This window comes from Pseudorca crassidens, chromosome 4, assembly GCF_039906515.1.
Source record: "Pseudorca crassidens isolate mPseCra1 chromosome 4, mPseCra1.hap1, whole genome shotgun sequence".
NCBI classification, from domain to species: Eukaryota; Metazoa; Chordata; class Mammalia; order Artiodactyla; family Delphinidae; genus Pseudorca; species Pseudorca crassidens.
In genome coordinates this window covers 22,227,015-22,243,533 of record NC_090299.1, presented here as the reverse complement: position 1 = coordinate 22,243,533, position 16,519 = coordinate 22,227,015, and the positions used below count along the sequence as shown (strand labels likewise).

General features: G+C 37.8%; 1 protein-coding gene across 4 annotated transcripts in view; it reads left to right on the top strand.

Moving 5' to 3' along the window:
* Positions 1–3,480: 3,480 nt before the first annotated feature.
* SYNPO2 (synaptopodin 2) overlaps positions 3,481–16,519 on the top strand; it is a 171,855-nt gene continuing 158,816 nt past the window's right edge. For 3 of the 4 annotated variants that reach the window (XM_067735185.1, XM_067735184.1, XM_067735183.1), the window contains exon 1: positions 3,524–3,775. In XM_067735185.1, coding sequence (XP_067591286.1) covers positions 3,671–3,775 — 105 coding nt within the window. In that variant the 5' untranslated portion in view covers positions 3,524–3,670. Of the gene's footprint in view, positions 3,776–16,519 lie in introns of all 4 variants that reach the window. The other variant, XM_067735186.1, reaches the window with a different exon arrangement.

Below are 16,519 nucleotides of genomic sequence, written 5' to 3'. Positions count from 1 at the left end.
GAACTGTATTAGACTTGGGGATACAATTCTCAAAAAGTCAGAAATGACCCCTAAACTCACAGGCAAATAATCTAGTGAAGGATTCATTTTAAGAGACCATTAGGATGAGAGGGAAAACTACAGAGTGATGGTAGCACACAGAAGGAGCGCCTCACCTGGACATTGAGTGGGAAGGTTAGGAAAAGCTTCCTGGAGAATATGATATCTAAATCCGAAGCCAGAAGGATGAGCAGGAATTATCAGGTGAACTGTGTGTGGGCGAGGACTAGATAGCTTGGAAGAATGCCTTTGCAGATGGAAAAACAAAGCAAGTTAGAGAAACTAAATGTAGTTCTGTTTGTCTGAATCATAAAATTCAAGGTGAGAGATGAGGTGGGAGAAGTGAGGAGTGGGAGGAAGAAAATGTTATCTATGTAAAGGAGTTTTGACTTTTCTGAAAAACCTTGAAGCCTTTCAACGGAGAGAAAACAAGGTAGATACTGCATTTCAGGCATTTTACACTGGCTATTAGAGTGAAAAGTGAACTGAGGGTAGAAACGAGGCTGGGACAGAGATTAGTTAGGAGACTGTTGCAATCCAGCACAGAGATGGAAGTAATCATACCAGTGAAAATGGGATGAAGGGGCAAATTTGCCATCTATTTAGAAGTTGGATCCATAGGTCTTAATAAGTAATTGGAAGCATGAGATGAGCATAAGGAAAAACATAAGGCCTGGAGATAGGATAGCAATAAGAACAGATTTTTTTTTTTTTTTTTGGTTTAAAATGGCACATTAACATTTCTGCCCCAAAGGGGGAGGCACTTTTCCTTTTTTTAAAAAATAAATTATTTTATTTTATTTTTGGCTGCGTTGGGTCTTTGTTGCTGGCACGGGCTTTCTCTAGTTTCGGTGAGTGGGGGCTACTCTTCATTGCAGTGCTAGGGCTTCTCACTGCAGTGGCTTCTCTTGTTTTGGATCACGGGCTCCAGGCGTGCGGGCTCCAGTAGTTGTGGTGCACAGGCCCAGCTGTTCCGTGGCACGTGGGATCCCTCTGAACCAGGGTTCGAACCCATGTCCCCTGCGTTGGCAGGTGGATTCCTAACCACTGCGCCACCAGGGAAGCCCTGAACAGATATTTTTAATTCAGACAGCAAAGGTTCAGATCCTGACTCTACACTTAGCATCCAAGCCTGAGTTAATTACCAGCAAAAGGGAGACACTGATAACTACCTAGCATGGCTGCTTTGAGGATAAATATACAAAGAAATATTTTAAAATACTATATGGCAAGTTCCTAACAGAATAAATCTCTAATAAAGTATAGCAGTATATCAGTTCCTCTTTCACTGTCTGAAAGAACTGGTTGGCTGGAGAAGCTATTCATTGAGTGCAGCAGTCAGGAGCGTGCTGGCTGCAAGTAACAATAAACTAGACCTACAGCAGTTTAAAGAAGTATGGGTTATTTTTCTTGCACAATAAGAGAACTGGAGGTGGATAGCTATTGGCATTAATTCAGTCGGAAACTGGAGTCTTTGCTGTTATTCTTGGTTTTACCTCATGGTCACAATATGGCTGCCCCAGTTCTAGTCTCCAGTGTCATATTTACATTTAAGTCAGGGTTGAAGGGAACCATGCATAAGAGAAAGGTAATGGGTTAGTCCATTTTCCTGAGATGGGGAACATAGGAGGAGAAGACAGAAGTTTGGGAAGAAATAATGAACTTGATTTTGAATATATTGAGTTTTAGGTGTCTTGATATAGTCACATAGAAAGAGGTATAATGGGCAGTTAGATATACTGGCCTGGAGTTAACGAAAGATGTCTGGGATTGAAGGGGGAAGTTAAATTCTGTGGGGTGAATGAGAGAACACGTAGAAAGGGTCTACAGTGAGAAAAGGTGAGGTCCAGGACACAGCCCTGGCACAGAACACCAACATTTAATGGATGAGTAGAGGCCAAGAACTGCCAAAGGCAAGAGTGGTTGGACAGGCAGGAGCAGAGCCAAGAGCATGCTGTGTCCTGGAAGCCTAAGAGAGAAAACAATTAAGGAGGACGTGGTCAATAATATTAAGGGATACACAAAAGCAAGAAGGTCATAAGTGACCTTGCTGAGAGCTTTTCCTTTTGTGGGGACAGAAGCTAGACTGGAGTGGGTGAGAAGTGGAAGGGACAGGAGAAAGCAGAACGAACAAATGTAAAAAGTTCTTTTCTTTTTCTTTTGTTCTCAGAGTTCATATTTTAGGATGTCACTTGTAAAATTCTTTTTTTCAAAGAAAGATTTTTGGTAAAGTCAATTCACCTCTCTGAAGAGAAGAAAACTTCGGATGAGAATCTGGTCTTCATGACCTTCTAAAGGTCTCTTCTGGAGCCACCAGTCTCTGATTACATGGTCTTTCTTACTCCAGTGATGAGGCACAAATAAAATCAAGGACACATTTGGGTTCTGGGAGCAGGGCTGTGTAAATCTTCCTTGTATGATGCTTCCTAGTACTGAAACAGGCAGAGTCTGGAAGTCACTGGTCTGGTGCCACATGTAACACAAACTAACTTTCCCAGGCTCTTCTTTATTTAGTGTGTTTTTATGTGGATGAATGTCATGGAAAATAAAAGTATTATGGGAAAATAAAAATGTTCCATTTGTGCAATTTTGGGTAGGTCATATTCAGATTTAAAACGTTAAACTATTTTGGGCCACATATAAAATCAACTTTTATATTGGACCACCCAGACTCAGAACACTAGATGAAAGACTAAAAAGAAGAAACTTGTTGGTGACATCGTATTCAGTTGGCTGACTATTCAGGTTTAAGAAGTTTCCTTCCTGTTGAAGAAGGAAGAAAATGAAACACTTATTTAAATTTAAAATACTCCAAACCAGGCAATAGATGTAGTTATAAGAATGTAGCTTCCAGGGGGAAATAGTCTCTCCCTCTCTCTTTCTATCTGTCTCTCTTCTCCTTCTTCTGAACTATATAAGCACCAGTTCAGAAAAGCACTTTTCAGAGTACAAGGTTTTTGTCTTTTAAAAATAAATGTTTCGCTTTCTTTTATTTCCTGCAGATTAGTTCTGCAGGCTACAGACAGCAAAAGCTAAGAAAAATAATAATTTAACCCACTTAAACTTCTTTTTGTCTGTTTCAATCATCAATATGGTAATTCTCAAAACATTTATTTGAGAGAATCTAATCCTCTAGTAGTTCACTTCTCAGAGCTCATGTTTTAGGATGTCACTTGCGGCTTGGAGATTAAAACCTTCATCTGTCCTCTACTATTTATAGAATTATTCAGTGAAAGTTTTCCTATTATCCTTTCTTTTAAGGGTTGGGTTCTCTCGTTAGAGCTAGAGAACTTTTGTTCCCCTCCCCGCCCCGCATCTTGCCCCAAATGGGGGACATTCTCCTCTGTGTGAGGCTCTTTCCGTTCCTGAAGGTGGGCTGAGCAAAGGAGCGTGACGCAAGAGTGGGCTGTGCGCTTGATGCCTCCAGCGCCTCTGCCGCCTTGTGAAGGATCCCATTAGCAGCGCAAATTCGAAGCGGCGGCCGGGGCAGCAGCGGCTGCTACGGCGGAGGCTCTGCGCGCCCCAGTCCTGCCTCCCTAGCGGGAGCCCGAAGCTCACGGCATAGCCTCAACCGCACCCAGGCTTCGTCTGTCTTTTCAAGCTCTTCATGTTACCCAGCTAAAAGAAGAAAATGGGCACCGGGGATTTTATCTGCATTTCCATGACCGGAGGGGCGCCCTGGGGCTTCAGACTGCAAGGTGGCAAGGAGCAGCAGCAGCCCTTACAAGTTGCTAAGGTAGGACCATCGAGGATGGGTTATCACGGTTCTGGGCTGGGAAGGAAGGAAGGAAAGCAACCTGTTGATGGTTTTTCAAGTTCTGATCCAGTAGTCTCTATATTAGTTTGATTTTGATGCTGACATTGAATCTTTCTAGGGTGTGGGTTTTTTTGTTTTGTTTTTTGTTTTTACCAAAGAAACTTTGGAGAGTAACATATAGCACATATGTAATTCATCAGCCATTAATGGGGAAGAAAGCATGCCATATTTTATTAGCTGAACAAAAGCCTACGTAATTAGCTTCTTCTCCGGCATCCAGCAAGACACTTGGGGACGTTTCTTCTAGGCAATATTAGAATCTGCAGTTGTTATTGTTTCATGTCACTTTCCTTGGCTCTGGCTGAGGAGAAGTGCTCAGCTCAGCATAACCGATTGGCTTGGCTTTTTTGGGGCCTCATAAAGTATTGGTAATGACATTTATTATACAGCATTTATGAGAAGCCCAATTTGGGGCAATAATTTTTAAAAAATATGATGAAGATGCCGTAAAATCTATTTGAAAGAATACTCTTTTAAGGAGTTGGCTAATAAATGCAAAAATCCAAGTACTCTGTTCTATCATGTGCATTCGTCTGGTTAGGTGCTCAAAATAAAATTCAAAGACACTGGAAATATATTTTAAGTACTTAGAGGTAACTTTGAAATGCATCTAATAATGATTTAAAATATTTTAGATGTTTGTGTTTCCATTATATTGCTTTTTTTTCTTAGCTCAATATGCTTACCAGTTTGCTTGAGGGGATCTGACATTGTCTAATTGTGATTCAGCTAAAACAAATGTTTAAATACATGAAAATAAGCAGACTTTCACCTGATTGTAATACTAAATTGAAGTACTATAGGAAAGAACATGTTTGATTAATTTCCTGTTTTATACTTACATTAAAAATGTATCTAGATCCTTATGAAATATATGGACCACTGGCCTTTGTAGTTATTCTTCTTTCCCTTTGGCTTTTTTTTTTTTTCCCTTAATGTTCACTGTGAAGAAAGGAGTTTCTTTGAAATTTTCTGCGCCCAGGCTTCCATAGGAAAATCCTTTCATAATGCGATGGTGGAATCCTGCCACCTAGTGAAAATTTCAAACATCAGGAATGAAGCATGAAACGGGAGAAAGCAGAAATTTTTAGAACTGAAAAGTTCCTCAGAGATTCCCACTTCAACCCGCTAATTTTAGATGAGGAAAGAACCCTGAGAGGTTAAGTAACTTGCCTCCGGTCTTTGGTCTTCGGCTTGGAACTGGCAGAGTGATTAAAGGGTACGGAAAGGTGGTTGGTTTCACTGTGTTTCTTTAGGAGTGAATGGCAGCCAACATCAGACAAAATATTAATGTCTAATTCAGCGTATACAGAATTCATGAGACTGAAGTGGATTTGTCCCGGGTCTAGAATAGCCGTCGGCTGGCTCCCGTTACTGAGATTTGGGTCCTAATTCCAGCTCTGATCTAACTTGCAGCCGGGCCTGAGACAGATCACCCTTCCTGATTCATCTGATGTGTGTGTCTTTGTGTGTGTGTGTGCAGAGGGAGAAAGAGACAAAGATTTTGAGTGGGGTGGGAAAAGGAGAGAAGTACGGTGGAAACTGGACTCTACCATTAGTGAGGTTCTATGTTGCTCGAGTTTTCTACAGCCCTATTAGTGTACAGTTTTAGAATCATTTGCCTACCAGTTAAAATGTGGGGACAGGAGTGGCTAGAAGCTGTGATTCCTGGTGGCTCTTTCATAGCCAGACCTACAGAATAGAATGGGTTCTCCCGACTTCTTGATGTGCTTATTTCAAAGTGAAACCACTGTGTGATTTTTTGAAGAACTGAAGCAAATTGCTAGTGAAGGGTGTTTCGGAGGTGCTCCTCTGCTGATAGCATCTCTATTACCAGGATTCAAAGAGGCTATTAGTCTGTATGAGGATCAAGAAATTTAGTCCTGCTCTCCCCCCATCTCTCCTAAAATACCCAGGAAATATATTTTTGGTTTTAAAAAGATCATTATATTAAAGCATCGGGATGTTTGCTTTAATTTTTTAGTTTGTGTTGCTATAAAGTTACTGATTTTAAAATATTATGAAAGCACCTGGATGTTTGCCTTAATTATAGTGTGTGTGTGTGTGTGTGTGTGTGTGTGTGTGTGTAAAAGAGAGAGAGGGATAGAGAGAGAGAGAGAGACAATAATCTATAGTTTTTTGCCACATGTAAAAGTGACCAGAGAGCCTTCTGAAGAAGGTATAATTTCTAAATTTCTTTGGCAATGCCCACTTTTCTTGGTCTGGTTTTATATTTAATTAAAACTTATTCTATTTAATTTCTTATTACTAGCATTATTTGTTCCCAAAAACCCTTGGAACAAAGTGCTTGTCAATTTCTACGTTATCAAGGCCATGGCCTCACTGGAATCACTGTTTTTCACTCAAAACATTAAGTCAACTCAATTCTACTAAAGGTCTCTCATTGAGATCAAGGTGAAGTGTATGTTGCTTGGCATAGATTTTCTTCTTTTCCAAGGACTGGTTAAAACTTATTAGAGCCAAGTTACCTCCAAGTAGGAGGATGAAGAGAAAAGAGACAGAAAGGCTGAGTAGGGGATGGTTGCTGGCAAACAAAATGCTCACAGTTTTGAAGAACATGCAAAAGAATAGTTTGGAAACGGAAGAGATTATTTTCAAGAAAAAGAAATTTTCACACAGTGCTTAAATCATGCCCCTTAAAATGGGTATTCTACAAAGCTGCTCTTTAGATAACAACAAATTTTTGGCTCGTTGTAAATATCTAGTGTTTGGATTTTCAATAATTCTATATAGAATGAAAATCTAGCAAGCTGAAATAGCAAAAGAAAAACTAGTCTAATATTTTTAGAAAAAGAAAAAAAAGTAATTCTAATATTATTAAGAATGATCAGAATTTAATAGCTTTATAATTCCCAGTAAATATCCTTCTAGTGACATGTTTAGTCATTTTTGAAAGATATTCAAATGTTTTTAGTATTTGGCTCGCTGGCTGAACTGTAGGTGAACCCCAACTTTTAAAGATCACTAACAGAAATATTAATAATAAAAATTTTCATTGACATTGAAGCTCAAGGCCATAAAATTCTGTTTTGTTTTCAAGATAAATTGAATTTCTAAAAGGCCCTAAATAATCAATAACATTGCCCTAGTTTTTAAATGTTTATATATCTTTTAGTTTCTGTTCTAAATATATGTGGTGAGAAGCAAACATTTCTAATACAGAGTCATAAAACAGTACTCTTGCAAGGTATATTTCCAAGACATCATCCACAGAAACAAATTTATTCAGACGTAATTACAACATAAAACCCCATTGTGTCTGTGCAGATGTCCTTATGAAAAGTATGTTAGCACTTTTATTTTACAAAACTCTTATTTGGAACATCTACTTACATGGCTATGTCCCTGGACATACTCTTGGAAAATCACTTTGGAAAATCTCCACATAAAGAAATGGGGAGAAATTTTTGTTTTGCAAACAGATCTTATGAATGATTCAGAAATAACTCACATTTTGAGAATCATGAACAAAAAATGTTTAGACTGTTTATTCTTTACATGTTTTAATGGTTGGAAATGGGGAACTTCCCTGGTGGCGCAGTGGTTAAGAATCCGCCTGCAAATGCAGGGTACACGGGTTCGAGCCCTGGTCCGGGAAGATCCCACATGCCGCAGAGTAACTAAGCCCGTCGCGCCACAACTACTGAGCCTGCGCTCTAGAGCCCGTGAGCCACAACTACTTTAGCCCGCGTTCCTAGAGCCCGTGCTCGGCAACAAGATAAGCCACCACAATGAGAAGTCCAGGCACTGCAGCGAAGAGTAGCCCCCCTAGCCACAACTAGAGAAAGCCCGCACACAGCAACGAAGACTGAATGCAGCCAAAAATAAATAAATAAATTTATTTAAAATAAAGAAATGGAAGCTTTCTTCAAAGTATAGACCACTATGGTACTTATTAAAATGAATTTTAATCCAGTTTCAAATAACTTTATTAAAATTTAGATGACAAATTACAATCATCCATTTTATGAGGCAAGGTGGATTTAATGATTCTCATCTATTATTGTATATCCTCTCTTTAAACGTTTGAATAAAAGTATTTAGGCAAAGCACATTCAAATACATAATTCATATCCCTTAGTGACATCAGTGAGGTATCTAAAATGTTTCAGATAGAATAATTCAAGAAACATAGCTATTTCTAAAGGGAAAAATAGGAAAGATTTTTATGTTTAAATATGTATATTTCAGGATAAATGCTCCTTACTACAAATGGAAACCTAGGAACATCTTTATTAGTAAATATGACTGATCACTTAATATCTATTGATTTTTTTGAGCACTTTTTAGAAATTCTAAAAATAGCTATGCTTATAGAAATCCGTGCACACTAGCTAAATCTATTAAGCAGATGTTACATAAAATTTTTATTGTAGAATTGCATGTTTTAAGACAGATCACTTGTTGAAGGACAATGAGATCAAATAATGACTATGACTATGCATGAACCTTGCCATTATCTAGACATAGTCCATATGTAGCTCGCATTTATCAGGCCCTTGTCATATGCCAGGAAATGTTCCAGGTGCATCCCTGGTAGGACGTCTTCCTTGTCAGTGCAGTTGCTGGCCTGCCTAGTGCCTATGTGAACAGTGGGATGGGGGTAGGGAGAGGAAGGTGGGGGGAATAAAACTGGAGAAAGATGCAGGAGGGAAAAGGAGAGAGAAAAAGAGAAACAGAGAGAGAATGAATAGGAACCTGTCCATTTAGTAAGGCAAGGATCCTTGCATTTCCCATGGATGAACGAATATCACAGAAAGTCATTGGCAGGACTTGAGCCATCTTCCTTGGCCTACCCAGAAAGGCCAAGCTCTTAGCCAGGGGCTGGCAGGAACAAGCTGGCATTGGGGGCTTGGAAGGGCTAGAGAAGTGCTGGACAGGAGCCCTATTTCCTGTGTTAGGGAACTATGCAGGGCAAAGCCCTCCAGGGCTCCTAGAAGGAACCACACAAGTGTCCCCGCATTTGGACACCAGCTGCAGAGAGGACAGTGATGGCCACTCAACATTAACCAGAGAAGCACAAAAACCAAGAAAGAGAGAAATGCCACCTCATTCAGTTATGAATAAATAGATCTACCTTCCCCCTCCTTCTCCAGCCTTCCTTCCTGCCTTCAACCTGGGAGGAGTGGGTGGGAGGCTGGTAAAGAGCAGACAGCACTTTCCTCCTCTTGCCAAGCCCTGGAGCCACAAGCCAGCCACCGTGCTTAGGGAGAGAGATTAGAGTTAGGTGTTAGATCAAGCTGTAATCGGACTAGACCGTTTTAATAACCAAAAGCCACCAGAAATGCATGGGATCTGACCAAAGTATTATTAAGGGAGGGATTTAGTTTTATAATAGTAGTCAAAAGCAGTTACTGGAAGAAATAAAATGGTTTCACATTTATAACAGAATGATAGGCACTTCTCAAAAACATCAGTTCCATCATACAGGTTCATATTATCAATCACACATACTTGATGTGTGTTAGATTGAAAACTTATCACCAACTCATATGACTTCCATTGATCATGTTGAAGCTATTGTTTCCAGGTAGAATGCATGAAAATCTGACTTTGAGCTTAATGAAATGTAAACTACTTCTTTTTCCTTTTCTTCTTCTTTTGTTGAATGTGAATCAGTACTTTATAACCTGGGATGCATTTCGTTATTAGGCAGATGCATACGTTTGGTTAAGTCTAAAGAGGTGTTTCTTGAACACCTATTTCTTGAACACTTATTAGAGGCTAGAACTCTCAAGTTAGAAGTACTCTGAACTTTTATTGGGTATTAAACTTTTATTGGGTATAAAGGTGATTGGTTTTTTTTTTTAATAAATTCATACTGCAAATTCCAAAAGTCAGTATGTAATATCATTGGGACATACACATTATACCTAACTGGATAATATTTGCATATTTTTCATGGTAATGGTTTTAAAAGACAGGTCAGCTTCCAAAATAATTTAGCTCCCTCTGTTAGTTAATGTATTCAGGAATATAAGCTAATTTATATATTTAGCTACAAATACTTCATTTGTTTATCCTACAATCGTCTTAGTGTGTTAACATATATTATCTCCTTTGATACTGGTGGGGTAGACAAAGTTTTATTATTCTCAGTTTATAGATAAAAAAACTGATTATGAAAAAAATTATTTGAAAAAAATCTTATATAAAACAGCCTTAAGTCAAATATGATTCTTTCCCTCTAGCAGGGGCATCATATCACTCTGCATCATCCTGGATAAGAGAAGAGGATATCATTTAGTAATGCTGAACATTGCGGTGACTTCGATACAGAATTGTATCAGAATGTCACCAATCTAAGATTTGATCTTTAAAAGCATTTGTAAAGATTTCTTCTTTTAATGGGCCTGAGGGCCCATTAGGGGTTTTTATAATCTTCCTGTAAGGATTACAGGAAACGCATCTCTGAGCTAACGTGCAATGAGAGACAAGACTGGAAAGGGAACTGGTTTATTGTAAATAAACCTGAAAAATATATGGACTCCAAAATGTTTATTGTGTCTGTTCTAACAGATTCATGATGAAACTAAATGCCATGAGGTTTTTGTAAAAGGAAATGGAGAATTCCTGCATCAGCTTCATTAAATAATCTGAAAGAGTAAACAACTTCATGAAGTTAAAAGCTCATCTGAGAAACAGATATAACATTTGCTCTTTGGGGAATATTTCATTGTTTGACCAACATCAGTGAGAACATATTTACAGTATTGAATTATCTTAGGCACTTAATTTTTCTGAATTATTTACCATTCTTTTCTTATTATTAAAAAGCAGAAATGGCCACATTCTCAACAAACTGTATCTTCAAAGTCTTTGTGAAATCCATTGGCATGTGGCAGATCATCAGCGATAGTAGATATAGTTTTGTGTTATGACAGTCTGGATGTAGTTTTCCTTAACTTGTGTATAAATCTGGTGTGTTTCAGATAAAGTACTAAAAAATGTGGTGGATTTACTCTTTGAAACATTATAAATGAAAGATTGTGTCACTTGATTATGTAACAAATAGTTTTCCTATCCATTGGTTTTTGGTTTTTTATAATCTTACTCACCCAAGACTAGCTTTTCCACTTTTCTTTGGAAGCAGTGTGGGTACTGCACTGATAAAACAATGTAGTGGATGACTTTTCCTGAACAGAACTATGTGTTTGTGTTCTATCTGATCCTACTTAGGCAATACTCCTTCCTTTATCAAAACTTACCTGGCTTGAATTTCACCGTTTTAGGACACAGATTATTTTTTCCGGAAAAAATCTATAATAATGTTCAGAGTATCATTTTCCTCCCAACATCTTATTGCCTTCTGGAGATAATTTTAAGAAACTCATATTAATGTTTACTGGGTGCTGGACAATTCTTTGATCACCTTTTAAATATAATGGAGAACCCTGTGAGGTTACCCCCATTTAAGATCCCCATTACAGAGGCAGAAAGTGGTTAAGTGACTTCCTTGGGTCACACAGGTAGGTAGGGGCAGACCTGGGGTTCACCCAGTTTGACTCTGGGGTTTGTCTTCTAAGCTCCTACACACATTTTGGGGTTTAGTGTAGTTTGAACAGCCAGTTAAGAAGGGAAGAAAGACCTCAACAGACCATGGTGGAAAGATTTTTGTAGTCCCATAAACTACACCTACTTCTTCTGTTCTGACTTTAAGTATATTTTCACTAATTTAAATTAGTGTCAGATCACTATTTGAAACTTTTGTTTCTGGAACAAATAATTTAGGAAATGAAATAGAAACAGACTAGAAACGTTCATAATTCTGTCTTCTGAAGGATAGATTTAAAATTTTTTTTCTAATCAGATTTCCCATGTCTTCTTAACAAATATGACATGCTACTTTACTATTATTATTATTTGTTTTTGTCTTTGGCTGTGTCTGCAGATTACGGGATCTTAGTTCCCTGACCAGGGATTGAACCCAGGCCACGGTAGTGAAAGTGCCAAGTCCCAACCACTGGACCACCAGGGAATTCCATGCTACTTTATTTTTTATTTATTTATTTTGAATTTTATGTATTTTTTTATACAGCAGGTGCTTATTAGTTATCCATTTTATATATATTAGTGTATATATGCATGCTACTTTATTTTTGAAGCAAAAATTTTCTAGCAGTAGGACCATGTTTCAGAATTTTACCATGTAGCTTAAGACACATTAAAGGGGTATGAAACCAACGCACTGAGGTGGAAACTGGCGGTACTGAATTTACCTTCTCAGTAGCTCACTCACTTTCTGCTCGGTGTGTCTACTCCCACTCCTTCAGCTCAGGCCTTCACTAGCTGTCTCTTCGATAACTACCTTGGCCTTTTAACTGTCTCCCTGCTTTGGGTTTCACATTCCTCAGGTTCATGATACAGAGAGCTGCCAGAGAGATTGTTCTAAATCACCTGTTATACCACTTCTAAAAATACTTCAAAGTCTCCCCATCATATCATCAAAATAACCATAACATTAAAAAAAATCTCTGTACAGTTAAGTGCTTTATGTATCATATCATTCACAGTAGGCTTAACTATCCTTTTTTTCACAGATGGGAAAACTGAGCCTTAGAGAAGTTAGGTGAATAACTAAGGTTGTAGAGCAGGTCCAGGCAGGCCTAGGACAGAGGCCAGTTGGACACCAAAGTGCATGCTCTGAACGACCCCCTGCACTCCCGATATCACTGCAACATGCTTTATAGATTCCAGTATATATTAAATGTGAGTTTTTATTCAATTAACCATATTGATGACATCCTGCAGCACTTTTGCACTTTTGTCTTCCATTTATTTTGCTTCTCTCTTCAACGGAACTTTCCTACAAATAATGTACTGAATGAATTTTATGTGAGGCACTTCACAACCTACCCTAGAATCTTTTCTTTGTTAATCCCTGTTAAGGCGGCTACTTCATCAGTGGTTTTATTTACATTTTTCCCACAAAACATTGATTTTTTTTTTAAATTAAAGAATTCGTTTATTTTGAGAACTTATCTCCAGTATTTTTCTGTATCGGCTCTCCAAAGGAGTAGTTCTTCATCTATTTCAGTGTTGAAATAGAATCAAGAAAATACTGTAGGCTGGGATATACCAGAAACATATGTTCTTTTATTTAACTTTACAGCAAAACTCCTCCAACATGTAGGTTGGTCTAATATTATTTCTACCAATTTCCTGGTTTTTCTTTACATCTTCAACAATATTTGCTGATAAAAAATATATCTCGGTTTGTTGCCATATTGTATTATTTTAACCATTTTAAAATGCATCCATGAGACGCTTTCTAAACATTATCATTTGGTTTAATTCTGTAATGTTTTAAATCGAGTATTGCCTGACTTCAACCACTGTTAAAAAAAAAACAAATCTGGAAGTTTTTCATGCTCTGGATGCTTGGTTATGAAATATCTTAGTCCTGACTACTTCATACGAACACTAGCTGATATCATAGAGCACAATAAGGCAAAGTTCCTCTCTGACAACAGTGGATATAAATCCGTATTCCAAATAGTGTTCTTGGTAATTTTGAATATTTTACCAACCTGTCACATATGATTAAACAGTAATGGTGTTTAATCTCGCTACATGGCTGATGAAGAGTTTCTGAAGGAATATATATCTTTTTCTCTTGTGCCTGAAATGTAGATGTTATCTTTAATCAATAGCTGCCTTTCAGGAATATTTTAAACTTGTGTCATTTTGTGAGGGTTAAAACTAGATAATAACATGGAAATTCATTTAATCAAGCACCGTAAAACATAATATATTGCAAGACAATGAACATATGAGGAAGCCTCTTTCCCCTCTGCCGTGTTAGGAGCCCCTGTCCCCTGTTCGGTGGTGTCACCTCAAGTACTGTATGAAACTCATAACTATCTGGACCAGACTGGACCAGGGTACTGGTGTCAATCCATATATGAAAGTAGATTAAACATTAGTTAGAGCTCCTTCTCATTTTTTAGTTTAAAATAAAAGTCCATGGGAGTTCCAGTTGGCTTGGCAGATAATGGGGGAAGTCTTCCAGGCATAGGGCACTACAAGTACAAGAGCCCTGGGACAGAAGCATGCTTGGCACATTCAAGGAACTGTGAAGACGCCAGTGTAGCTGGCACACATTTCCATGAGAAATTGCTATAAGAAGTCCAGTCTTTCACAGTGATAAATATGAAAAACTCTCTCCTGGGAACCCTGACCATGCCGTTATGTTCCCATCATTAGATGATTAACATACTGGTCCTAGAGAATGACTTTGAGCTGTTTTCTTCATAGTTCCTCTTCATCCATTTCAGTTTTTCATAATGTAACAGCCTACTGGCCGGTGTTTAGAACACTTTATTTAAATGAATTATTACTACCGCTTCTTATGTAGATGTTTGGTTAAAAATTCTATTAACCTTTCCTCTTCCTCTGACATTGATTCCCCCAGTGAGAGAAGAAGAATTTAAGGAGTGTCAAATAGAATTTGATACATAGATCCTGTTTATTTTGACTTCAGTGTCAGACCTAGAGCAAAGAATTTTATTATATTTTCTAGTTTGTCTTAATTTCATTTCTCCTTCAAAAAAGAGATGATCTTATTTAGATATTATTTGGAAACTGACCCATTGAAAGGATACGAGCATTTTAATGCTGGCTACCACTTACCGTGTAGGTTTAAACACATTTTTCTGAGCCTCAGTTTCCTTATCTGTAAAATAGCATACTATGTAATGGAATTGCTGTTTTTATAGATAAAAAAAATGTCACCAGTTTTACAGGTGAGGAATCTGAGATCCAAGGAATCAGTTAATGATATGTCTTGTGATACTTTTAAAAGATTGTATATTAAGATAATAGTTGACACAGAGTAATCATGCAGTAAAGGAGTCTGTCGTTATTATTATTTTAATTAGAGGAGGAAGTAACTGTCTTCTACACAAATTTATTTTCTTCAGAAATTAAGAAAAGTGGTAATCCGATCTCTTGTACTCCAGATACCAAATGAAAGTTAAGAGCACAAAAGCTAAATAAACTATTTGTGATGATTCTTTTACCCAGGGCAATTTTTCATTGTTGATAAAATGCAACATTTCACAAAATGTTTGTAAGTATCAATTACAAATCAAGATTTCTTTGTTATGCAGTTTAATCAGCTTGAGGCAGTAAATCCTTAAGTTATACATTTTACAAGGCCAAATAAAATGATTGTCCCCCTTAAAAATAGTACAGATTTTTTTTTATTGGAGTATAGTTGATTTACAGTATTGTATTGATTTCTACTGAATACAGATTTTTAAAAGGAAAATACCTCAAGCCATGAAGAATTATTTGCCTATATTTATGTTGAGCTCTGTTTAGAGCAAGTAAACTCTGACTCTTTCAATCATATTAGTGTCTGGGCTTCAGTTCTCTCATTTATAAAATGGGGATAGTGTTAGCACCTAGCTCCAAGGATTGTTCTCAGGGTTAGAAATTGAGCATGCAAATTACTTAACACACAGGAAACATTCAAGGGCTTTTAAAAATTACTGCTATCACATTTGTGGTTATTCTAATTTTATTTAACCAACCTTTATAAAATTGAAGGGTTATCTGCTGTCTTCCTTGCAATGCCTTTTGAGATCCGGATCTCAGTATCATAAGAAGGGCTTCTGCAGTCCTCAGGATCTCTCCCTGTGAGATGGCATGTAATGGTTTCAGAATGTGGCCTTATGTTCACTCAGTAAGCCATCGCCCTTTCATTGGAAACAGCATATGGAAATCATCACAAAGAGAAGGAATCATTTCAAGTGCTTTGAAAATATAAAAGAAAAATAAATTGTCCCTGGTAAGTAAATATAGGATGCTGATCTCTGAATAGTCAGGAAAACTCTGTGCCAGGGCCTTTGGGGAAGGCTAATGAGCATTTCAGTCCCTCCCCCCAACCCCCCACTCTTGTCTTCTAAATTAGAAGTTGTTACTATATAAGGCTGCTTTTTCTAAGTAAATGATAGTAGTTAAACTCTGTGTATTTTTAGCTTTTCAAACAGTGGAAAGTTATTTTCATCAGTCAAGATGAAGCTAAAATGAAAAAGTTTGTGAAAGGCTTAGGCCTTGGGAGTCAGGTACTACTGTAGCAGTCACCTTTATTTTTATTTCTTTCATGAAAAACATAACATTTTCCATTGGATGGTGCTCAGCATGACGGATATTAGATTGAATTGTGTAAATATTACATTACATGTATGGCCTGCTGCAGGGAGTCAAAACGCAGTGACCCATTTTCAGGTCTCCAATCTTTTGGCCGCCTGCCTGCCAGATGGGGAAATGTTGATCAGAACAATTTCATCCTGAGGCAGAGCTGCAATCTGGGAGAGAAAGCTCATCGCTGTCTGCTTCTTCTGTGCCAAAATGACCATGTAGCTTCATGTTGAGTGAGTTACCAAGGGTTTCCTTCAGCTGCAGGCACAGGACTGAGAGTAGACACAAATTCAATTAAGGATCCCATTATGATGTCTTCCATTCTGTTTTTTATTACCCTCAACTTCTCTTACCCTCTGTTTCTTTTTCTTATTTGAGAAGGAAAATTCCTTCTTCTCTGTCTTCACTGCCCCCATTCTCTTAATTCTCATTCTTTATCTATAAAGAATCTCTATTCTTTTTATGCCTCTCTTTCCCCCTATAGCTTCCTAAGCA